Genomic DNA, 25,982 nt, shown 5'->3' with positions numbered 1-25,982 from the left:
GAATGACCGAACAATGAAGAGTGCAACAAGCGCATATTTAAAAATAAAATACTACATCCAAAATACCTACTTATTTTTATATTCTGTGTTGTTGCTCTTTCAAGACAATTCGCTACAGTTCTATGCGCTCTTTGTCTGAGCTCTTCGCTCACTGGGGCTACAAAAGTCGATTCAGCCGTTAAAGTGACATCAGTTCTTCGGCGGTATTCTTTAGCACAACGTCTTGACGTGAGGCGCATGCGATCGGCAACGGAGTTTTCATTTACTATTGAGAATAAGCGCAATCTATTGATGCCAGTTATTAACAACTATTGCCCAATATTTTTTGCTGAGATAGGCAGCTGAGTTGCCTACACTCTTTCGTGTCTTATTGTCAATGTGCTGCGCTTAACGGTAAACATATATTTATATAATATTCGTTAAAATTCAAATGACGCTCTTAGCATATTTTGCATTTACAAAAATTATTGTGTGCGCATATTTTATATTATTCCTGCATGTGTGTATGTGCTTAATTTGTCTGTTGATATTCTGCCCAAATTCAAAATTATTTCTGTAGAAATATTTTTGCAGCTGCCATCACATCCGCTTGTCATTGTTGTTAATGCGTTTTCATTGTTTCGATTTTTGGCAGCAACTATCGCAGTTTGTAAATAAACTAAATATTAAATATTAATGCAACCGTCAAGCCATGCATGTTGAGTGTTTGTGTGCCTTACAAGCTTGCGAATGCCATCGATCATGTGATATAACTTAGATAACAGTAAACAAATAACTATTATGAATTGTGCTAAATTATTAAGTGCTGGCGCTCTCTGCTTGTCTCGTTGCAGCCGTTCTTCGTGTATTGAGTTCAATTAAAATAATTTAAAACGCATCGAGTCCAAAGATAGTGTATCCATATCTGTTACCAAGACCAAACCATGTCCGCCCTTGCCGCTGAGAAACGCGCCTCGTTTGCGCGCCGGGCCGAGAGTTTGGTGGAGAGGGTGAGAATTTTGAATACCATATATGAGGTAAACGGTATCAAGTGACCAAAATGCGTGAGATAAACCAATTTATTTTTGCTTTCTGCTCTTTGCTGTTTGTTTTAATTTGCAGTTTGTTAATTGCGACCTCTACAATGAACTCTTACAATAACATTTCGTACTTTGATATGGCAACTTCAATTTCGTTTAGTGTATAAACTGAAATGCAATGTCTTCTCGCTGATATATATTTATGTACATATATATATATATATACTTCTATGTACATATGGGTGATATCAATACTTATTTGATTAGACGTTATGGGCGTGGGTGTAAGGCATTACGAATTTAGACTCGAGCAGACGTGCTTATTTGACTTGGCTCGCTGCCCTGGCTTTGGCATGCTCTGTCAATTAATCTCTTATATTATATGGCCAACCAAATAAACATTTAGATATACATATATTGTGCATGTAGATATAATATGTATGTGTTAGCACTTGGTTGCAATTTATTGCACTAACGATTAGTGAAGCGCATTAAATGTATGACGATCAAGGACCCGACATGTTTACCAACAGGAAGAGTGTTTGCTTGGTTGTTGTTGTGTGTATTCGTTCCATTACGAAATGGGTTTGCCATCTCAATTGACTCTTTGTTTCTTAATTACTCCAGGGCTATGTAATTTTGGCGCAACGTCAACGCCAATGACTGTGTGTTTTTCTCTAATAGCCTGAGATGTCGATGATTGTGCTCTGTTTGGGGCACAAAAAAGTCGATGTACGCTTGAGCTAAAAATAAATCTCTCAAATTAAACAGTTCACGAAATTGGCTCTATAATTGTGCAAAGCGAATGCGTCTTTATCGGGCTGAGTAGCTCTCGCAGTGACATCAATTGAATGAAGACAGTGCAATAAATAGTTACATCGATGTATTTACATATCTATCCATATATGCATGCTCACATAAAAAGCTGTAGCATTAATTAAGCGGGCGAAGCAAACACAATCCATTTACGAACATACACATACATTTATACACACATATATACTAATATATATACAAATACAGTTGGCCATTGACCGAACATATAATTTGTATTGTAGCAACAGCAATTTTAATTGAACGCCAAATGGTGTGTGTAATGTTTAGACAGACGAGGGCAGCTCTTATTGTTCCGTTAAATATTAATTATTACAAATATATATATAGAATAAAAATTATACAATTTTCTTCAGTGTTTCTTCGAATATTTCTTTAAAATATTTTTTCGAAGTATTTATCAAAGAGTTTCAGACTGAAGAGTTTTCAGTAGAAGAATTTCCTCTAGGTACTTCTTCTGTCTTTAATGCTTCGCTGAACGATCATTAAATATTTTCACACATTTTGCTTTTCTTTACTTTACTTTAATTCACTTCACTTTACTGCACTGAACGGCTGACCTCCACTAGGCCTGGACGACTGAAGAAAAGCTGCAGCTGCGACCCTATATATAGGGCGACTTTCACTCAAAGTCTTAGTCGCGCTCAAATGTTGAGCCCGACAACAGCTAAGGATCGTAATAGTCGATCTTTAAGTGACCAATAGGAACAGCCTCTGCTGCGTCAAGCATTTAGCTTCGTAGGAGTCGTAGCAGTCGATCTCTAAGTGGCCAATGCTCTCTGCTCTCTGCTGCTACAATTATTTGAGTATTGTTTGACTTAATTATAAATATGAGATTAATACTGCAACATACATATAGAAAAATATGATCAAATGACAAATGATCTTCTGTAGCCCTTCTTCGTCCCTTGTATTTGTTAAGCAGAGAGACAGACGGATTGAGAGAGATATATATCCAGACAGACATACGAACACACAATAGGATACAAACATGCTTTGATCATTACGCTGCCGAATATTCTTGATAAATAGCTTATGTATATTGATGCATACATATTTATAATGCATACATATTTATAACATACATATTTATAATTCTTCTGATATATAATTCTCTTAGGGACCTGAACTTGTACATAGTCTGCCTGGATGGGAATTGATATTCCATCCCATACCTATTATACCCTGAACCCATTGAAAATGGAAAATTAAGTCGTTAATTGTTATTATTGCGATTATCAAAATCTTTAAAATAGCATTACATTAAATTCAACGTCATAAATATTAAGAAACCCTAACGATTGAGGCTTACGATTAAATGGCGCTAATAGAAAATCAAGTATTAGCTGCCGTAAGGCGAAAGCGTCCCTTATACGAATATGCAAAAAGGTATCAATCAAGTTGCATTAACTGTGCTCAGATTTATTCGAACGTTGCTGGCGCTCTTATCATGACACGATGATGGTAATGTCTTTATCGGTACTGGCATATTTGCCTTATCGAAAAAAGCGAAGCAAATAATGAAAAAGTGGGATGAGAAACCGAGGCATTTAGCCAAGCGAAAAGAAGAATGCGAGGAACAAAATAAACGAACGATAAAAAGCTAATAAAGTGCAACATAAATAAATGCGTGCGTAAACATTGTTTGAATACATCGAAAGATAGAGTGAGTAAGAGAAGGCGAGAGAGAAGGCAGAGGGCTAGAAAGAGAGAGAGAGGGCGCCGGAGAGGGATAAAGAGATAAAGAAAGAGAAAGAGGGCTCGTAACTTGATTGCTTGCCAAAAAAATATTTGCAGCAAAGTCGGAGAGTTTGTACTTGATATTTCTTTGCTCTTTTGCTTTTTGGTTTGTATATACTTATACAAACATATATCCTATCGCGGGGTCTTAAAGTGTCGTCTGTTGTTTTGTCGACTACTTTTTCGCTTTTGTGTGGCTGAGAATTTGCCGTGCTGGTTTATAAGTAATTTCATATTGAAAGCCAAGCACTTGATTCTGTCCTGGGGTCACACTTAAAGCGCCTTCAGTTCAATTCATTCTGTTCTTGAGCGTCTCGATTTTAAGGAGTCTGCTGATACTTGAGTATGTTTATCTAGGATGATAAGTATTTTGCTTAAATTAAAACGAGGATTAAATTTCATGCGCAACCGATATCAATCAAATATTTATATAAAGAAATACAAATTTATTTTGATTGAAATTCTATAAAAATAATTAAAAATTCAAATCAAATTATTCTATGCTGTGTGTGACCTGCTTTGTTTGTTTGTTTGTTTTCTGTGTTTCAGAAGCATTTCTATTCTCATAGCAAAATAATGTGATTATGTGTTTAAATTTGAACTTGTCACACAATATTTGTTTTGGGTTTGCTTATAATTCATTTAAGCTGCATATTAATTTTTAATTGCCTTGTTTGCAATGTTGTCAACAAATTATGTTCCAATTTTATTTGCAATTTGAGCTTTCGTTGTTATTGCCGCTGGCATCGTTAAAGCTCAAAGAGAATGTAAATCACGTAACAATGTGTGAATGAGAAGTGGATTACACGAACACGTTGCGTATACGCCTCGTTGTTGGCCATTTATTGCACAACATTTTTATCAGCTATGGTGAATAGCAAAGGCAACGAGTTAAGGCGCGAATGTAATTTCTTAATTTCAATTTAATTAAAGCAACAGAGTGAAATAAAAAAGGAAAGTGATTAATTGCAGAGCGCGTGGGGTAAGGCAGATGAGGTACAAAAAGCGAAAGAGATAAAGAATTAAAAAAAAAAAAGAAAAAAAGTAACAATAACAGAGGATGTCGATAATAAATAAAACGTAAATACTGTATATAAAAAGTAATTTAAAAATTGATTACACTACTTTTGCTGCTGTTGAAAGTAGTTTTAATTCAATCACCTTTAAATATAAATAAAATTCCGATCCGATTGAAATAAGTTATATACATATATGATAGAAACTTTATATCGATTAGACGCTCAGCTGTGACTTGGCTCTTAGACGGGAACGTACAGACATGGGCAAATCTATCTACCTCGTTATCTTAACTGAGAATGTGTATTAAGGTCAAGAGCGTTGCACTTTATTGCAATACCTTTACTTGATATAGCCCGTCATGATACGCTACAGGGTATATAAAATGTGAAAACACAACCACACAACAATAACAACAACAGACGTCTGAGCACACAAATAAACAATATACTAACAGTAGCGACATCAACTACAACAACAAGAACAAAAATAATGTCAGCTACAATTACCCAGGCAGGTGCGCAAAGCAAATAAACAAGAACAACTGCAGGTAGAACAACTGCAAAACAAACTACATAGAAAAGACGCGTTACCTAAGCGTTAGGGCGTTTTGTGGGCGTGTCGGAGGCGTGACAATAAGTAAACGCAACAAAAAGCCAACAAACAATGGCAAAAAAAAGTTTGCCATGCGCTCGCTCAGTGCGGTGCCTAGTCGAAGGCAGAAAAGCTGCCAAGCAATTGAAAAGCCCGTAAGCCTCTTGCCAAAGGCAACCAGCTGTGTCAACGGGGGCGTGGCACAATGTCTGTACTCCCTGAATGGCTATGTAAATAAGGGCCAGATAATACAAAAGTGTTAAACAAAACCATTTGGAAGAAAAGAAAGCTGCCTAAGTTCAGCCAAATGAGATTGTGATTGAGTTTCGCTTGATTGACTCAAGTTGAACGCAAAACAAAAACAACTTAAAGGTAAGCGAACGATTAGGGATTTGATTAGCTTAAGGCGTAGCACTTGTTGAGGCAAAGGTTGAGAAATGAGTTTGCTACGAAAAAATAGGGAGAATAGGGAGAAAGTTTATTTATTCGAACTGAACTGTTGTTTTAAATTTTTTACAGAATATATTGAATTTCACTATAGCTCGTTAAACAACTTTTTCTATTTATATTAATATGAAGTAGTTGTCTTTATGAAGACCCGTGGCTTCCTTAACCTTGTCCCAGGCAGATATAAACTAAATTTTAGTATTCTCTAATCAACTCTATTAAAAAAACATGAGCTGGCAAAAAATATGTAACGCTAAATATTCATATTAAAGTTTGCTGTCGTAATTTGAATTTTAACGAAGCTCAACCCATGGATTATGCCCCAGTGTCGCAGTTTTTATGCAGGTTTTTCCAACGACACTTTTTCTGCTGTGTCAGTGCGAAAAGGAAAACAAAAATGGTTTGAAAAAGAAAAACTCATCAGACTTATGGCCGTGCTCATTGACAGCCGTGATATTCACGGGTGAACGTGAGCAGCATTTCACATTCACACATTCGCATTCGTATTCACTTCTTCATTATTTTCGCGCATTGTTTCACGGCTGGAGGATTCGTTTTTCTTGTCCTCTGTTTATTATTTATGTATATATATATTAAATATGCATATGTTGATAGTTGAACTATTTCGCCATCTAGCAAATGCATTTTTAGCATGCGACTGTCATTGTGTGTTGCTCTATGCCTGTGACAGACCCAGATCTGCGTGGGAGTGAAGGACACTCTGCCTTTTTGCTGGCTTGACCTACGCCACGTAAATATCAAATGCGCATATTTTGTGCGACTCTTTGGCGGAAACGGCATTTGGGTGGCTTTCGCAGCTAGCTGGATAAATGAATGGCGATGGCGGTTTTCTTCTTTTTCTGTCAGCTGGCAAATTAGCGCATCAAAACAAAAAGGCGCTTAGAACGGACAACAACAATGGCGACGGCCTGCGCCATAAAGAGACGGCAAAAACAATGCCTCTGAGAGCGAAAGCTAAAACAAAAGCAATCTTATATATTACATGCACACACACTCGCACAACACACACATACACATTTACAGTGCGTGTGTGTCGAAATGTGGATGGAGCTCGCAAGTAGGCAACGATATTTCGCAATGTGCTTAAACACTTGGCGTGGGCGTCAACTGGTGTTGCCAGATTGTTAAATAATAATAAATGAAAGGCAACTAACCAAAGAGAAGATTAATCAATATGAACTTTCAGTATATTGAAGGCAGTCAAATAGAAGTTTAGTTGATGAATTTGTTTCAAAATTTAGCTCTTACATTTTTTACCACAAAGTTTCTTACAGAAATAAGACAAGACATATTCATATATTTAGTACAATGAATTAAAATCAAACATAAAATATAGATGTATCATAAACATTCATTTATACTAAAAATAACTGAGTTCTGCTATTCCATCTCATTTATGGCAAACCATTAATTTTGTTACAAAACTATCTGGCAACGCCTTAGAAACTGACAGCCCACCTGCCTGCCTGTTTGCCCTACAGCCCAACAGCGGCGCTCTGACACCCCCCACAACAAAATTTAATGCCTTATTTTGCGTCGCAACATCTTGGGATGTTGTACCATTACCATTACCCACACACGCACACACAGACACACAAATTCACACATACACACACCAGCATCAACGACAGCTACCATTACCATAACATCTTTTGGGCATTTTGTTTTGCTAGCAGCTTCGTAGCGGTCGCAGCGACGCTTCGTACCTGCCTCGTTGTCGTCGTCGTTGGCGCTTCGTGTCTCTTCCGGCGGCGTCATCGCATCCAAGCTGCGCTGATAAGGCAAATGCGGCTACAGCAGCAGCAGTCGTCGTCGAACGTTCGAATCGTTGAAATCGCAATACGCTTGCAGCGGCAGAGCTGCGACCAGTTGAGAAAGGAACTGTTCATTTAGCGAATTCGCTGCCAACTGCGTCTGAGCGCCTGGTACAGGCAAATCCGAAAACGTTTGTGTGTTAGCCCCGTTGTTGTTCGTGTTTCGAAACAAGTGTGTTGTGAATTCCGATTGTAGGCTGACATGTCCAAGCCGGTTACACCCCAGCACCGAGCAGTGGGAGCTGCCGAGAAGATTAGCGTAAGTTATGGGCCCATTCGAGCAGCCAGCACAGTGACTGACTGCTACGGCTGCTGCCATCTGTGTGCTTAATTATGTGTTAGCGATGCCATCTGCTCTGCCATATGCAATTTTTCGACCACCTGCAGTGGCAGACCGCCGAAACGTGACTACTACGTGACTTTGAGGTTCATCTGGGATGCTCTGGTGCGCATTTGTGATGCTCAACTTTAAGCCTGGGCTCAACTGCAGTCACACTCACACGCACGCACACTCGTGCACGCTCACATGCAAAAGGCGACAAAAGTCCGCTCAAGCCAAATGACCTTGCATGCTCTTTGTGGGCCTGTATGTGTGCGTGCGTGTGTGTGTATGTATTAGTCGCTTTGGTGTTTGCTGCGTGGTGCCTTTTGGTTGCTGTCATGTTTGCCCCTCAAAGGGCATAGCATAATTTTTGTTGTGCGACGCATAAAAATTGCATAATTGTCGCTCTACATGCGTGTGTGTATCTGTGTGTGTGCATGTGTGTGATTATAGCTGTATAACTGTTGTGTGCATTGTGTATGCTGTTGTGCGTCCATTACCGTTAACATAGTCATTTACGTGCCGTTTGCGCTAGCATCTGGCAGTCCAAATAAATTGGGGTGCCTAAATGGCCCACGAGCATGGCTGCTGGCCGTTTATCAAGTTTCTTATTAACGGTCCGCCATAATTGTTGCAAGTCATCTCGCAGTGTTTAACAGGAATAGGAGACTGGGTAATTAGGCATAATACAAATTGATGATGCTGCATTTGTTTCATTGTCTCGTTGCGTACTAGGGATGCGGGCAGCTAAATTTAGCGTGGACTGCAAGAGGTTTTCCATGTTTTTATCTCGCTCCCTCTCTATCTCTCTCTGAATATAAGTTTTAAAATTTATCATACACATTTTGCATTCTATATAGATTTTTCCAATTTCTCTTCGGTTCTCTTCAGCTCTATTTAGCATATATCACTTCAGCCTTGCGTGAAGACTATTTGTCCACTTTAATGCCAGCCCCACTCAGCTCTTGCCCCCTTTCCTGCCACATCCTGTTGTGTTAGCTTAGTCTGTGTTTAACTGAATCAGCAGCGAGAAAGTATGCAACGTATTTTTTTTTCTTTGTTGGCTTAACCAAGCGCAAACGCTGCATGCCCCGTGGCGTGTGCGTCCGCATTCAATTTCAATTCCAAATATGCTGACAACCCAAACTTATATCCGTTCGCCTCAGATAATAACATGCTACGAATTTCTCTTTTGCGTGCTCCAATTTGCCCAGATTCCATTTATATCTGTTTTTTTCTTTTCTGTTTTCAGCTTGTTTCCTTTTTGCATTGTTTTCTCGTTCCGTTGAGCTGTTGTTTTATTCAACTGCTGACTTTGACTCTTTTGTTCTTAGCCAACCGCGAAGAATGCAAAATTAATTAAGAAAAACTCCACTTTTGACCATGTATTCCATTCCTTTTCCCTCAATCACAATCAAGAGGATTAGTTCAAAATAAATGTATATGGAATAATATAAAATGCTTATTTGTATTCTATTTGGAAAACTCTTCAGCCCAATTCGATTTCCCTGAATAAATTAATAATATAATAATTTTGCTCTTATCAGTATATATATCTTTTGAATAAATAGAACTATATAACTTTTTAGTTTCGTACAACTTTCAAAATATATAGGGCATCTGTAGAGTTATTTATTTTGCATCTCTGTTATAGTTTTCATTTATTTTTTATGCGTTTCGTAGAATATGTGCACAGTGCCTCGGGTTGCTATATGCGTATATATTATGTACGACTACACAAACAGACATACACATCAGTGTTGCCAATTCAGCCTGTTTCAGGCTGAAAATGAGTACGTGTTGGTATAGGTATAGCCAGAGATCGAGGCAGACTGTGCACAAGGTCTAGTCCTTATCTAATAATGAAGGCGTCTAATAATAATAGTAATGAGATAATCCGATTTAACTATGTATGCTCTGCCCGTCTCTCCGCCTGTGCCTCTGTCTGCCTGCCTAACAAAATCAAAGGGCAAGGAAGAGCTACAGAAGATCATTTATGTGGTCGATATGTATGCAGCAGTATTCATTTCGTATTTATATTTAAGTCAAACGAAGCTATAATGATTGCAGCAGCAGAGAGCGTTCCCATTGGTCGCTTAGAGATCGACTGTAACGACTCTTACGACTCCTACGAAGCCAACGAAACTAGAATGCTTGACGCAGCAGAGAGCGTTCCCATTGGTCGCTTAGAGATCGACTGTAACGATGCCTACCTGACTTCGGGGTCAACATTTGAGCACGATTAGGCATTGAGAAAATGTTGCCCTATATAAGGAGCAGCAACTGAAGCATTACTTCAGTCGCCCAGTCCCGGTGGGGGTCAAACTTACAGTGTTATAAAGTGAAGTAAAGTTAAGTGAAGTGAAGTGAAGTAAAATAAAGTGAGGTAAAGTGAAGTGACTTATAGGAAAGAATTCGAGAAAATACTAGCCTATATGTCACGTTTGTCGGTTGTTTGCCAAATTATTATATATATTGCTTTCATCTAGCCCGGTTTCCAGCCTGTCCATTTAGCCACAATCAAACTTATTTCGGAGCTCAAAGGCTGGCAACACTGATTCACACACACATACATACGCATATGAACTACGCTCGCACACACATAATCAAATATCTTCCATTTACATGCGTCTCGTTATTGCAGCAGCAAATAGAGTGAGAGAGAGAGGGAGAGAGAGCGAGATTGAAAGAAGGAAAGAGTGTGTGTTTGGCAGAGAGAGACGGACGTTGGGTAACATAATATATTTTCTGCCTTTTTTGGTGTAATTTGTGGACTTACACGGCAGCCAAATATGGTAGTGCGATCGAAGAGCAACTTCTTTATGGCCCGGCCCGCCGTTTAATCAGGCATTTCACTTATTTGGCTGCCCTTTGAATTGTCTGTGGGGCATCGTGGAGCAAGTTTATGGCCTTGTGCATTGAATAAACTTTCATTACATCAAATTGCCAAAGCAATCTAAAAAATGCCATGCCTTTCCAGCATGTGGGTGTGTGTGTATACATATGTATGTGTGTGTCTGGGTGTTATGTGAGACCTTCGCTTCAGAGAATTCTCTTTATTTGTACGTGTACAAATAGTTTTGCTGCTGAAATGAACCCAAGACAATTTTTTAGCTTTTATTTATTTACTTTAAGTTTTCAAAGCTGTTTTATTTACTTATTTTTGGTTTATTTCTCAGCTTTTGATATTCTTTGAACTCAAATCATAGCTTTAATTGCACTTTTAATGAACTTTCTAGTTCCATTAGAGTTGTCCTCCCAATAAACATTACACATACGCAGCAAGACTTTCAAGAGGAGGACACAGCTGCTCCTCGCGTTGCTGCCCAACTCACGTTTCTGCTGCTGCTTTGTGGCATTTGCCAACAACATTGTGAATATTTTCATTTTAATGCCGACGTTAAACTTTGCCATTGGCAAAGTGTCAAAGTTTTCAAGGCAACGTAGCGCATACGCCGCATAAGACAAGCAGCCTTACAGCCAACCAGCCCTACAGCCTTTCAGCCATGTCATGCCATGCCAACAATCGTTCTCGTCAGACTGACAGCCTGGCTGTCTGCATGATGCTTAAAAAACTTAAATAACCTTTAATTGGTATTTTTTTCTGTCTCTCTCTCTTTCTCTCTTGTAAAAACCCTACCTATTGCGGCTTCTAAACTTTGTTACCGGGTCAAAAGTTTTGCCGTCACTTTTTCGTTGTGTGATTGACAAAAGTTTTATTTTTAAAGCATGCTTCACGAACTGCTCTTATTCGCACGCCTTTTTGTGCACAGTACCCGAAATCCCGACAAGGATTCAAATGCGCGTGTCGGAGCATATAAATACATATATCAGGTATTACGTGAGTTTGAACTTTGCGCGACGTCGCCTATAATGCCATAATTCCTAATAGGATTTCCGAATCTCCAAGGCATAGCTGGCGAGGGATAATTTTCAATTAGCAGCTCGTTTGCGTGCCATTCTATGCCCGCCTCCATTATGGGCAGCTAAAGAGCGAGCGTTAATGAAGATGATGGCAAAGACTTTTAAGTTAAACTTAATATCCGCCTGGGGTAGCAGGAGTGAAGTTTATGCGTTGCTGCCAATGACGGTTTAGTGATCTGGAAGTGATTTACAAGCTGACAGTGTTAATGATGGCTTAAGTCACGCTCAGCTAAGTAGAAAACCAATTTTGCCGTGGACTTGAGGAAGGGAGTGCATTACGCAGTTCTTCTTGTGGACTGCAAAGCTGATAATTTCAATGAGATTGAGCATTGCAAACGGCCAGGTGAATAAATCGACTCAGCTTACCTGAGCTCGTGCATGCAAATTTTGTATTATAATTCGACGAAATATTCCTTCACAAATATTAATGTAATTTGTCATTGAACTGTGAATACATGAAATGCTCGCCAATGCGTGAAATATCATTAACAGCAGCCATTTTACAAGCAGAAATTGCTTAAATTCATAATTAATGATCAGCCTTGATAGATTTGTTTATTACATAAAGTGACATACAACCTAGGAGTCGATTGTAATAGGAGCTTTTATATGTTGGCTTAACATTTATATTTAATTAAATTAGTATTCAGAAAAAAGAGGTTAAAATTAAATTTAAATATAATTTTATTTACTTCTGTTCATTTATTTATTGACTTCATTATAATTATTTGAATTTAAATGAGTATTTCTGGTTTCAAGGTTGAGCGAATTCAACTCGCATTACATTAGTATGTAATTTCGATATGACATTTGATTAATTTGTCAATATTAAACAGCGTTCTGCGTGCATTGCGCGAATTATTTATTGGTAATAGCAGCCGTGGGCCAATTAGAGCTCTGCCAATCTGAAATGTGCTGCATCATGGCCACCACTTAAATATTAATTCCAACTAATGGCTGTCAGGCGTTAATGAACTGAAATGTGCGAATTGCCATAAAAAACTTTAAATTCTATAAAATGTATGCACATTTCGTATATTATAATTGAATCAATTCCACGTTTCACAAATGGAAAACCAAACGAATGAAGTGAACAACAAATATTGGTAATTATTGAATTTGCATTTTGCACACCTGAGGGACGCATCGGCAGGCATTTACGCAATGCTTTCAGCCATATCAAACGTGTAACATCAATTTGATGAGCAAACAGACACATCCGGCTGGATGTCTGCGTATTGGCAAGCGACACATGACAGCACTTAACCACACAAATATGAGTGCCTACACATGCACACACACGTACATGTGCAGCAGCTGAGAGACGGTTGCCCTGTGCATGTAGATGAAGACTGATATCATCTGAATGGGAGCGTAATGCCGGCAGAGACTTCATATACTTCTACAACTTTTAGAAATGAAATATTACAGGCAAACTTTGTCGTTCGTTCTTCCCGGCACTTACTAAACAATTGTCACTGGTATTCAATTACAGGGTATCAAATACTCGACCATCTAACTTTGAGTTACATGACTTGTTTTATTTTTCCGGATGTGGCAAGCGCTTGGGGATATCAACGAGCCCAGAAGTGTGTCTCCCTCCACAAATATGTAGGCATCCTGTGTGTATATGTATGTGTATATCTGGGTCTGGGTCTGTGTCTATATGTGGTTATGAACCGAAAATCCATTTACGCTTGAATACATTTTGGTCATGATGAAGTGGACAAAAACGAACAAACTTTGGTGTTAGCCATAAACAAACAAACAGCATTTGTTAGCTCAGCTAGTTAGACGGAGCAGCGAATACAAACAAGGACAGCCAGAGAGAGCAAACTGACGTTTAAATTATGAATGCAATAAATGTAACTTAATATAAGCTCAGGGATTGAGTTAGACACAGCAAACGTTGATTAGACCGAAGCGAGAACAGAAATGTGTCCAGAATTTAGTAACAAGCACTTGGCTAGATAAACTTGCCGCTTAAGTGTTACAGTTGCCGTTAGCTGTTAGCATTGCTTTTACTAGAACACTTCGTCAGATGTTGGCACAGCTTTAAGCATCGAACTGCAGAAAATGTCCTTGACTGCACTGAACAGCCGCATAGAAACTTTTAACTAACCACTGTTATTTTTCCGTTGAGTTCCACTGGGCAATGCTTTGTTGAAGAGCTTGCAAACTATTTTCTATTCGCTTATCAATATCAATATCAATTTGCTGTCTCGAAATCAACAACTTTCTCCGTCAGTTTTCATAGCCAACAGAAAACTTGCAGAGCTTGTAAATTTGCGTGTCAAGCTGAAGGAAACTACAATTTCATTGTATTCAGCTTGGTCAAGGTAAAGTTTATGCAGCAGACAAAAGTATATATAGATATATATGTGTATATACTATATGTACATGTGTGTGTGTGTGGGAGGATATAATACCGATTGCATTTTCTTGTTCGAAAAAGTTTAGAGTCTCGTTTTTGGTTCGTTTGTTTTGCTTGGGGATTTTTGTTCATTTTGAGCTGTCAACATGCAACAACGGTTGCTGCTGCTACAGTTGCAACAGTTGCTGGCGCTGCATATGCATAGACCTACAATATGCATATGCATCTGAATCTCCATCTGCATCTGCATCAGCATCTGCCTCAGCATATGTTATGCTGCACCACTAAACGTTGCTCTTTGTTGCCGTTGCGATGCTTGAATGCCTGGCAAACATGCATAAAACTATATCACTTGCCCATGCGATATGGCTGCCGGCAATGTGGGCGGGGCAGCCCCACGCAGCCATAGTTGAGCCATTGCCCTTCAGCAAATATGCATATATGTATATGTGTGTGTGAGAGTGTTGTGTGTGTGTGTTGTGTACGTGTCAACTCATTGACCTCGTTGCTGATGGCTCGACTCTTCGCATCAAATACCTATGCAAACTGTATGGCTGGCATGCTTAGCAATTTTTTCTCTATTTTTCCCGTTTCCCTGTGAGCTTTGCCATAGCTCGTTTCCTGCCTACAGCAGCTCGCGCAGCCCCTTTCGCCTTTTGATTCTGTCGTGATTCTGCATCATTACCGGAGCAAGCCCCGACATTTAAATGTCGTAATCGGATAGCTCGACCTCCCTGCTCATGTCATGTGAGTCGACAATGTGGTCAGGTTTCTGATTTAACTGGCAGCTATCTGACCAGAGGAGATTTCTGTCATGTAATGCATTACGAGCGCTTCGGGTATATACGTATATATAAACATAGTAAAACCTCAGAGTGAGGTTAAATTGGATGTAACCTCGTGCCCCAAATATAGACGAAACTGTATTGGCAAAAGATAAAATTGATGATACAATTGTAAGTAAATTACTGTAATTATTTGAGATGTTTAAGGGACATGGAGAGCGTGGGTGGGGCATATAATTATACTTATTCACGATGTGAAAGGTTGCTTTTCTTCAATGAACATTTTCCTCCCCAGACGCCACTCGGTCTGTTTGTCCGTCTTATTCCAGTTGCAAAGTACGTCTATCGAGTATTCCTAACACATAAGGACACTGAATAGTTCAATTTGCTTTGAATCTGTTACTCAGTATAGTAAATTATTCTGGCAATGCAGCGAGCTGAAAGCTTTCCCACACCTACGCCCGATGCGTGGCATGCCCCAATTAAGGACGCTTTCGGCATTTAATGAAGCGTATGTCAATTAAGCGCGTTCTCGTTGAATTAAAAAACTCGTGTATCTCAATTGAATGAAGCACAAGTGCAAGGCAAACAATTTCAAAACATTGACCCATTGAAAAGTCAATTAAAATGCGCACCCTACAGCAATGGGAATAAATGTTAACAAGCATTCCAAATTGTTTTTTATATTCCAAGCAGAAGAAAATATAAATCAAACGATTGAGCCAAGTGCTGTGCTATTCTTTTGTTGTAATTGATTGATGGGAATGTTTAGTTGAGAAAAGCAATAGAGACCAGATGTCTCGGGCAAAGCAAAGTGAGCAATTGCAATTCGAAATCACAGTCGCAAATGGAAAACAAAAAGTCGGGCGACACCTCATTATGTCTCACACGCCAGCAAAAGCTTTGCACATTACGTATACGACATGTGCGGTTGAGCTGCTACATAAAAACTTCTTCACTCCAGTGCGATAGCCACTCAGCAGCCACAACATCAATCAATCAAGCAATGCGTCAACCCCAACGATAACAACTGACGTCGTATTGACGTCTCGTGCCGTTTCGTGACGCAGCCAAGTTGGGGGCGACATTGGCAGGTCGTAAAGTGCAGTCAGTCGAGCGGCAGGTGCTCGCACATCAGAGCTCTGCACAATTTACTGTCAATTTCATTATTTATAAACGTTTTTTATGGCATTATCGAGCGGATGGGCATGCTTTATCTGAGCTTGATGCTGTGTCGTAAGATTTTGCTGATCTCCAGGCTAAACATTAGTTGTTCGCTTTATTTGTATGTGTGTTCGCAGCATTGTTTAGTAGGTGTTATATAAAGGAGCACTCACGGTTAAATAAAATGAAATTATGTGGTTGAGGCTATAGCAGGCAGCTTTGTTATCTGTATTATAAAAATAATATTATAGCAAACAGCTTTCGTTATGTAGTATAAATACATATTTTTCGTTTTAATAAGTGATCAATAAGCTTAAGAGCAAGTTGTGTTATTATTATTAATTTTTTCATTACTTTTATATTTTCATTTTATTTTCAAAGCAAAAGAAGTCCATAAATATATCAGAGAAATAACATCTTTGGCTTTTCTTTAAGGAAACTAAACTAGCATAGTTATAGTAGTAGTAGTAATAGTAGGAATATTGTGTCATAGCATTCAGATTCTGAATTGTTTGCTCTGCATCTTAAAGTACCATGAGCACCTTCTTCTTCTTCTCGCGTCTGAAACGGCCAATTAACTGCAATTGATTTGTGACGACAATGCGCGCAGTTTCCATGTTTTGCTTTGTTGATACAACAATAACTCTTAGCTGGCATTGCGGGCCTCGTCCCAAACGTCATTCGCAGCAGCAGTAATTCCATTTCGAGCTGCATAGTCAACGACAATATTTGCGTTGTTTTGTTTGTTTGTCTAGCTCCCGGCGCTCTCGTCTGCCCGTGCCCCAGGGGCGTGGCATGGCAGTGGCATTACGCACAATGCTTTTTATGTTAACGTTCAGTTGCATTAAGCCAGCATCTGAGCCTGACTTTATGGGCGCCCTGGGCTCTGGCTTTTTTATTGGCCACCAGGCCGAACAATTATGCAAATTTATTGCGGTAGTCTCGCTAGCGCCATGTAGATACATGTTTTATTTATGTTTTTAATTTGCAAAACGCAGCTTTTTTTTATTGGCATTCGGCGAACAGGATGTGCAGCAGCAGCCCTGTGGCTCGGTTTACCTCTGCATTTTATAGCAAGTCCATCTATTTTTATACCATATCCATGGATAGTTCTGCATGGGCAGGCTATTAAAAGTTGATGATGCTACATTTGCATTTCCATTTGTTTACCTACCTCACTGTCTACTTGCTTGCTCTACACAAATACACTTTGGACCACATTAGAGAGCTCGCGCAAATTGTGCGGGGCCAAAACATATTGGACTAGAGAGACCCTAGAAACGAGTGATTGCTACAATGCTCTTTGCCCTGGTCTTTTGACACTTTTATAGTTTCACTCAATTTCAATAAGTGCTTGGCGGCCAAGACTGTCTGTCTCTGCTCCTCACTGTCTCTCTCTGTGTTCTGGATATCAATGTGTAAAGGACTCGACGTCCAGTTCAAGGTGTGGCCCTGGTGTATTTGTTTGCCTTCAGCTTAAGTAATTTATAAATTACGATCTCCATCATTCGAGCTTAAGTGCGAAATTCTAACGACTATAAATTGTTGGTTGCAATTCCCAGCCAAGTTTGCTTCGGCTATAATTTTCCAACTTGTATATAATTTCATTTAAGCCATTAATGGCGAATTAGTAACTAGTTGACGCTTGCAGTTAGCGAGTTCACATAAAGGAATAAAAAGTTCGTTCGCGACGCGCTTTTCTAATGAACCTAATTTTGTTAGTTAGTTGTTGGTTTTTCCGCCGCTGCACAATTTCCGTTGCCTACTTCAAAGCGTCGGTAGCATGCGTTGAACTTTTTACTGAATGGCTCAACTCTCATATTAAAATGCGCTTTTTCATTTTGTAATTGAAATTTACAATTTTGTATTTGATAAGAGTTAAGAGGAACTGAAGTGCATATACTCCACTCATATTAGAATTGATTCATGGTATGATTTATCGGATAAATTATTTTGCTTATAAACATTTCGTAAATATAATTCAGATAAGCATAATATTGTAAAATATATAGACTCTTGAAATTCCTAATAAATAAGTCTTTTACTTTACCTTGTATATGAAATTTTTGTAAAAAAAAAAAGAACATGAAAATCCTTAACTATAAAAAGTAATACCTGAGTTGTAAAGCAATTAGCTAATACCTGTAAATTATGAAATTACTTAGAGCATTTAGACTTCAGTCTCTAAGGATAATATTATTTAGCCAGGGTATTTGGGGTTCTGTCTCCTCTGACCCGGATCTCACTCGCTTCTTTGGTCATTTCATGCCAGTCATATTTCACGCATGAGCTTGTTTTAATGGCAACGTGAATATGATTTTGCCTTTTAGTTTGCTTTTACGTTCTGCTTTGAATGATTTTGCTTAACGCATTAACAAAGCAGCGCATTATTCAATTTCCATTTGATTCTCTACTTTCTGTTTTCTCTTTTTCGGCCTGCAGAAATACAATATCAGCACGGAGAAATGCGGCGATTTGACTGTTATTGTGCAGGTAAATTATATAGAAATGGATTATAATGAAATGCAGTTGATTAATAGCTTTTCATTTCCAGGGCGATCTGTCGCAGCAGGAGAAACGCGCTGTCTTCATAACCGTGCACGATCTGGGCTGCAATCGTACGTAGTTCGCAAGAGGGTAGAAATTATTTAGATTTGACTGCACTTACTTACCGCATGTGGCAGATAATTCGTTTCAGGAATTTGTGAGCAGTCCATGCATGACGGAAATCAAGGAGCGCTCTTGCTTCATACACGTCGATGTGCCCGGCCATGCCGACAATGCGGATGCTCTGCCCGACAATTTCCCCTTCCCGTCGCTGCAGGCGCTGGGCGAAGATTTGGTAACGGTGCTCGATTATCTACATGTGAAATATGTAATTGGTCTAGGCGAGGGGGCTGGCGCCAACGTGCTCGCCCGTTTCGGTCTCGCCCATCCCAGCCGGGCCTTGGGCCTTATCCTGATCAATGCCACAGGCAGTGCTGCAAGTGTCTTGCAGTCCTTCAAGAGCAAGGTGCGGGTTCTTGTCTGTGCCCTCGCTTCGATTGGCAATTAATTTATGTCATGCCCTTTCGCATTTACAGTTCATTAGCTGGAAAAGCGACGAGGTGGCCCAGTCGGCTGAAAGCTTTCTAATGTATCACAAATTTGGACATGTAAGTAATCGTTGTTGCAATTGCCACACACTTGCACTAAGTGTGTCCCTATATGTGTGTGTATTCAGTATGGGTATATATACGCGTGTGTGTGTGTGCGTGTGTGACTGTGTCTGTCGTGGTTAATTAATACCTGTCTCTTTCTTATGTTGTATTTACTTTATATTATTTTTTGTCTATTTTATGTTGTGAACTGTTTTACTTGGCACTGCAGGTCATGGAGGTAAACAGTCTTACAGTGTACTTAAACCCCAGTCTTTCTCAGCTCTCCTTAGTAGCTACTCATCTGAAATACTGCTCTCTTTATTACATAGATTTATAAATTTAGTCTCCAACTGTTTCAGCTTTATACAAATTCGCTCAAAAATCTATCAGCTTTAGGTTTTCTGACAACGCATGTATATTAATGTTTATTTCCTTTTTATTTTTTGTATTATTTCTCTTTTAGACCACGGTACGTAGATCCTCAATCAAGAAATCGGCCAATATGAAAAAAATCCAAATTCTTATATACATTTACTATATATATTTTATAGTCCATCATATATGCTTGCATGCTTTCTTGTTTTGCATGGCTTGAGTTTTGTAGCTGTCAGCTTTCTGTTGTAGCGTGCCGCCCGGCAGGTTAAATATTTTCTAATGCAAACGTTCTGCTTATCCACATTGCACAACAAAAATTAAACCATATGAATCATAACAAATTAAACACATAGCAAATTGTTGGCGAGAATCCAGATAAGGACAAGATCGTATCCGAATATCAGAAGCGTTTGCATCGCTCATTGAACAGCAAGAACGTTGGCCTCTATGTCAAGGCGTTCATGAAGTATGTGAACACAAATATTGAAGCTTATTGATTATTGTACTCTTAATCAATGTTTACAATTCGCAGTCGAAAGGATCTGACACTGAAAGGTTGCAAAGTCGATGTCATTTTGATTACGGGAATGCTCAGTCCGTATGCCTCGATGGTGGAGAAGTTGCATCGCGACGTGGAGAAAGAGCGCGTAACCATTCTGAAAATCGAACGCGCTGGCGACGTATTGGCCGATGCTGTAAGTTACACATAGACCATTTAATAATAAAATAACATTATGTCCCATTATACTATTGCAGCCTTCTAAGGTGGCTCAATCGATACTATTGTTCTGCAAGGGCCAAGGATTGCTGACATCGATCGTGATGCCCGGTGTGGATCGCGGCCGCTCCTTCTCTACTGCCAGCTCTGGTTCCTTCGAGCGTCGTCTATCGCGTGGCGTTTCCATGGAGGACTACGACAAGCCCAACATACGCCGCCTAAGCATCATGAACAGTGAGTCGCCCAAAAAGGAGTAATCCCCAAACCAAACACTGTTACACACAAGCGAGAGGGCATCAGCAACAGATCTAACGTATCGTCGTGTAACTATGTTTAACATTACGCATATTTAAATTAATTACTTAACTTAGTAAGTGAAAGTGTTAACTTTTGTCAAATTTAGAGGCCAAACAATCATTACATGATGCAATCGTATTACCTTTTAGCCAATTGAGCAACATGAATTTTAAGCCACATTTTAATTAGTAAATGTTTTAATTAACAAAGATATTAAAAAACATATATAAAATAAAAAAATAAAAATAATTCAAATGAAATAATTCCTCAAAAGGCAAAAGTTTACTATTATGTAATCCCAATGTCCCACCTGTGCAACCAAATGTGTAACGGATCATATCTCTCTAAACTAGAAGAATTCGCCAAAAATGTCTAATACACACATAAATACACAGACACAAACACATGAGTACAAGCAATCATCTATTGTAATACCTCCGATTAGTATCGTACCTAAAAAATGATAAACTGCAATGAGAAAAACTGCAGCACTCCCAGATTTTAAAATTGTTTTCACAATTTTCGAAACATGTATTTTCAGCCAGTCAACAAATACTTTTTAAATAACGAACAAGAAGTATATATTTATATACACAATTGATATATAGTGTAAGTTCAAAGCACCACAGCATTATGCTGCTTATCGAAGGTAATTATGAATCCAATCGGGCACCGAAAGTAATAAATATATTTAATGTGTTTAATCAAATTAATAAAGCAATGAAAAGCAAAACATGAAAACAGAAAACAAAAGAGAATAGAGGATAGAAAATTGTTGTAGCTACGCTTGTAGAGATTTTGCGAAGCAATAATGGCTTTTTAGTGTGATGCAAATGCTTTAGACATCAAAATCAAAAATAATTCACGCACTTTAATATATGATGTAGCAATCATAAAACAATAAAGTTCAAAGTTCAAAACAACTCAAGGTTCTAAACCTACTTTCTCTTCATTTTAATAAAATATAGTCGGCGGTGTTGTTTTTTAATGGAAATATCAAATGGCACCTTTTATTGCGGTTGCACCATATTCAAAAATATATATTGCGATATTTATCGAAAATCTTAATCAACTCAGCGGGTAACCAACTCGTATGATTCAGCAACATGTTGCTGCTAAATTTCATAGAGCAACAAATTCATTACAAAAACACGTAAATCTCATGTACACGGTCACACTGACAGCCAGGGCTGCCACATCGGTGTATTTTTTGCAGCTCATTTAATAAGAAATAAAACAATTGCAACACAAAATGTTATAAAAAACAAAAAGAACTAAAATCAATTAATTTTACAGTAGGGAGATCGTTCTCGGCTATCTTTATATTAAAGCACATCTGTATGGACGCGCCGCCGCCAACAAAGCCACCCAGAGGCGTTAAATATGGAAAGGATGAGGTACATTTATTCAAGACATCGCTAAAAAAAAGTATATGGATATTAATGTGATCATAAAAACTGAGCATAATGTGGAGTAAATCAGTCAAGAGCTATACCAAGAACACGGTGCAACCAAGTTTTGCCCATAATACCGCTTGGCATTACCAAGCCGATGACGACACCTCTGATGCGGACTCATAATATGGTTGTTGTTGTGTTTCTGTTCGTGTTGTTGTGTGGCTGCTTTTGTTGTTATACGCCCTTTTTCATATATGAGAATAACGAATTCGTGGATTGTAATTTTGCTGGGCGTGTGCGCTTGTTTCATTTGTATTTGGCTTTTCAGTCCGCCGGCTGTGGCTTTCTCGTCAACGTCATCAAATCGCTGGGCTTCAGCGAGACGACCGAGGAGCGTCAAAAGGAGAAGGATAAAATCGAACAAGAATTCAAACGATCGGATCTGCGATTAAACGAACTCGTCTCACGCCATGACCAACAGCTGACCCAAGTACTGCCACTATTCAGCCAAGTGTCCACCGAGGTGACTGCCAGTCGTGAGCGCATCCACGCGGTCAAAGAGAATCTGGGCGCCTGCAAGCGGCTTCTGCAATGCCGTCGCGATGAGCTTAAAAAGATGTGGACGGATGCAGTACAGCACAAGTACGTGCTTGAGATGCTGGAGCAGATGTAAGTAACAAATATTTCAGCCATATTCGATTCTCACAATTCATTTTGCTTTGCAGCCAGGAGCTACGAAAAGTGCCTCAACGTGTGGTCAGCTTCACGACGAAGCGTCAGTATTTGCATGCCAGCAAAGCGCTTACCGATGCTTTAGCCACGCTCAGTGGCCCGTTGGCGGGCGTCGAGGGATTGGCAGATCTTCGTACCGATTTGCAAACGCGCCGGCAACAACTCTATCAGCGGCTACACGAGGAGCTGGTTACGCAAGTGTATAAGAACTCCGCTAATGAGGCGTTCCAGCGCAGTAACTCGAGCCGCCTGAATTCCAGTTTTACGCGTGGCATCGGCGCCCGTCGCTCCACGGATCGAATTGAGGCCAATGCCCGCGTGCGCAAAGCATTGAGCGAAATGGCACAGGGCTTTGATCTGGACAAGGCCGAGATCATAGAGGATGCGGATCTGATCGATCCAGAACTGAGCATGAATTACTTTATCGCCATTATCGTGGAATGTTTTGGTATGCTGCACAAGGTGCCCGATTCGCTGGAAACACTGCGAGTCCAAATTCAAACAGAGCTGCTTAATGTGGTGCGACACACGACGCATCAATTGGCAGCTGATGGTGCATTACAGGGTGGTGCAGGAGATAGCAATCCGTTGCTTAACCTGTTAGATATCATATTCAAGCAGTTCAAAGCTATTGCCAAGACGCATACGCTGCTGCTGAAGAACTACCTGGCCGTTGGTCAAAAGTATGCGGTCGTGGGGCCGCAGCCCTACGACCTGACGGACTTTTGGGCGCAAGCTCAGTCAGTGGTATATGTCATTATGTGCCATACATATGTACTGTACGCTTGTATTTCATATATAATTTACTTTTCAGCTGCAACTGTTGCTCACGGACTATTTGGATATACAAAACGCATCGGCAGATGAGGGCGCGCAAACGGGCTTTGTGGAACCCATAAACAATATTAACTCATATTTCCTAAGGCGTAAAGTTCCAAGGTTGGTAGTGACTGAGTTTATTAGTAAAAAAAGTATTGTAAATTATTTCTCTTCTTATTTGCCAGCACGAAAAGAGCCATGTTCAAGTTTGACAAATCATCGCACATAGCCGGAAATGTTGGCAACAGCAGCAACAGAAGTACTCAGGAGCCTTTCAAGGAGCATCGACGCAATGCCTCGGATGCTTCAGTTGATGACAATTTAGGTGTCAATCATCTAGGCAGCGGCAAAGGATCTATGACAGGTCTGCTGCCGCATGAGAAAAAACAGCGAGAAAAGCTGTTAATATGTACGCCCGATCAGAATGTGATCACCAAAGTGTATTTGCCATTAATGGGCTACATACAGGAGATTGAGAACTTCATGAAGTGTAAGCCAGGGTAAGCTTTTCAATCATAATCTATCCAGTCTAACAGCTCATTTATTAATGTTACATTTAATAGGCAACCTTGCAGTCTGCACGATTTCGTGGATAATTATATAAAGGATACATTCCTATCAAAGGGTCATAATCGAAACTTGCAATTGACTATCGAGTCGCTATCCAAGAATCAGGACGCCTGGCGAGCCATTGTAACGCCCGAGGAAATGAAAGCTCTAAATCTAAGTCGACCCCTACTGCAGTCCACCGTCATGGTGGAACGTCGTCTGGCGGAGACCAAGAATTTAATTCAAGATTTGCCCTGCTACTCGGAAGAGCTGCTAAAGATGGTGTGTGCGCTGCTCAAGGCGTATCGCGAGATATGCCAGACCGCCTACAGGGGCATTGTGCAGCCGGATTCAGAAGATAAGCGCATATATAGTGTTGCTTGGCTAAAGGATGAGGACATAAGTCGTTTCTTAAAGTAATTTTTTTTATCATTGGGCTCACAAAGCATGGAGTACATTGTTACCTTTTGTTGTAGAACTCTGCCCAATTGGACGGATTTGAAGACCTCAAGTCAACGCGCAAGGCACACGCGTAAACTGCAACGTGGCAACTTTGAACCGTCTGAGGAGGAAAGTCCACTCCAGGTCCAGCAACGCAATATTCGTGAGGCCGAAATGCTAACAAGCAATTTAGGTGAAGGCGGCATAACACAGCAGGAAATTTTGGCTGACATAAGCGTCCTTAAGGAGTTAGCCATATTGCAAGAGAGCATGGAATGGTTTTCGTGCCGTGTCTCAGAGTTTGCCAATGAGCTGAGGCGTCCATTGGTCAATGGCATGACCACAGCAACGCCCGAGTGTGCGGCAAATGTGGCCATCAAGGATGGCACCATCAAGGTGATGACTAATTTGGCATTGGAATTCGATGAACTCGCAAACACGTGTCTGTTAGTACTGCATCTGGAGGTTCGAGTGCAATGCTTCCACTATTTGCGATCCAAGACGAGCGTCAGAACCAATAGCTATGTGGGATCCAAGGATGATATACTGGAACCAGATCGTCAAGTCCTGGTACTAACGAAACGTTTGTCCGAAATGGATGAAGCATTCAGCGCCACTCTGCACCCACGCAAAACAAGGGTAATTCTAATGAGCATACAGCAAACGGCTGTCTTTCTCAAGAATTTTTTCTTTCCAGTACATTTTCGAGGGATTGGCTCACCTAGCAGCGCGCATTCTTATACAGGCTTCCAACTACTTGGAGAACATCGATCAGATTACAGTGCAACGCATGTGTCGCAATTCGATTGCACTACAGCAAACGCTAAGCAACATTACGGCATCTAGGGAAATTGCCTTGGATCAGGCCAAACATTTCTATGAGCTGCTCTGCATGCAACCAGATGTAAGAGCATCCGTAGTGATTATATAGATAAAGTCTTAATGTTCATTTTTATTTATAGGAAATACTAAATGCGTTGCTAGAACGCGGCACACAATTCTCAGAGATGCAATTGCTGAATGCATTGCAATTATCCTGCAAAGCGTGTGGGATAACTGACGTCAATTCATTGGCTAGCTATCAGCAAAAACTATCCGATATATTGGGCGCAAAGCCCTCCAAGGGTGTTGTTGTATAATAGATAGTTTTCTTTTTTATATACTTGCGCCTTGTTTGCCCACTCACACATATAACAATAATAATTTTTAATGTGTAAGTGCAAAGAGTATGCTTAGTGTTAAGTCCAAATTGATTATAAATGTTTTGAACATGTTGGTATGCACTTGGTGTTGCGATGTAGTCCTTTATATACTTATATTCTAAAGTTCATGAACAATATTGTAATATGGCTTATACGCAATAAAATGCAAATGTTACAACGAAGTTTTAAGTTACAAATGCAAATCGGCAAAGCAAGCTAGCACCTGCATGGGTCTATTTACATTTAACATTGGCAGA

General features: G+C 39.7%; 1 protein-coding gene and 1 long non-coding RNA gene across 9 annotated transcripts; one reads left to right on the top strand and one right to left on the bottom strand.

Annotated features, from left to right (window-relative positions):
- The first annotated feature begins 174 nt into the window (after positions 1–174).
- Positions 175–25,907, top strand: LOC6574164 (exocyst complex component 4). Of its 8 annotated transcripts, XM_032731663.2 has the most exons (18): positions 175–393; positions 834–1,016; positions 18,498–18,548; positions 18,610–18,673; positions 18,740–19,068; positions 19,139–19,210; positions 19,924–20,036; positions 20,103–20,265; positions 20,327–20,526; positions 21,889–21,982; positions 22,311–22,651; positions 22,708–23,461; positions 23,529–23,653; positions 23,719–24,033; positions 24,097–24,498; positions 24,559–25,162; positions 25,221–25,427; positions 25,486–25,907. In XM_032731663.2, exons 2-18 carry the CDS (start codon positions 924–926, stop codon positions 25,660–25,662), a joined length of 4,104 nt encoding a protein of 1,367 aa, XP_032587554.2. In that variant the 5' UTR covers positions 175–393; positions 834–923; the 3' UTR covers positions 25,663–25,907. The 8 variants fall into 8 exon arrangements, with proteins under 8 accessions (XP_032587554.2, XP_043864165.1, XP_043864167.1 ...); XM_044008232.1 differs by lacking the exons at positions 21,889–21,982; positions 22,311–22,651; positions 22,708–23,461; ... (4 more) ...; positions 25,221–25,427; positions 25,486–25,907 and adding exons at positions 19,425–19,433; positions 19,659–19,664 and having other exon boundaries at positions 181–393; positions 834–989; positions 20,327–21,508; XM_044008229.1 differs by lacking the exons at positions 21,889–21,982; positions 22,311–22,651; positions 22,708–23,461; ... (4 more) ...; positions 25,221–25,427; positions 25,486–25,907 and adding exons at positions 19,425–19,433; positions 19,659–19,664 and having other exon boundaries at positions 181–393; positions 20,327–21,508.
- On the bottom strand, positions 1,340–2,449 carry LOC122757039. Its single transcript, XR_006356937.1, has 2 exons — positions 2,003–2,449; positions 1,340–1,762 (listed from the first exon to the last, which is right to left on the bottom strand). It is a non-coding gene; the product is annotated as an uncharacterized LOC122757039 (long non-coding RNA).
- Positions 25,908–25,982: the final 75 nt, after the last annotated feature.

Source organism: Drosophila mojavensis, unplaced genomic scaffold (assembly GCF_018153725.1).
Source record: "Drosophila mojavensis isolate 15081-1352.22 unplaced genomic scaffold, ASM1815372v1 contig_277, whole genome shotgun sequence".
Classification (NCBI taxonomy): Eukaryota; Metazoa; Arthropoda; class Insecta; order Diptera; family Drosophilidae; genus Drosophila; species Drosophila mojavensis.
Note: the sequence above shows the minus strand (reverse complement) of the source record. Positions and strands in the feature narration are given on the sequence as shown.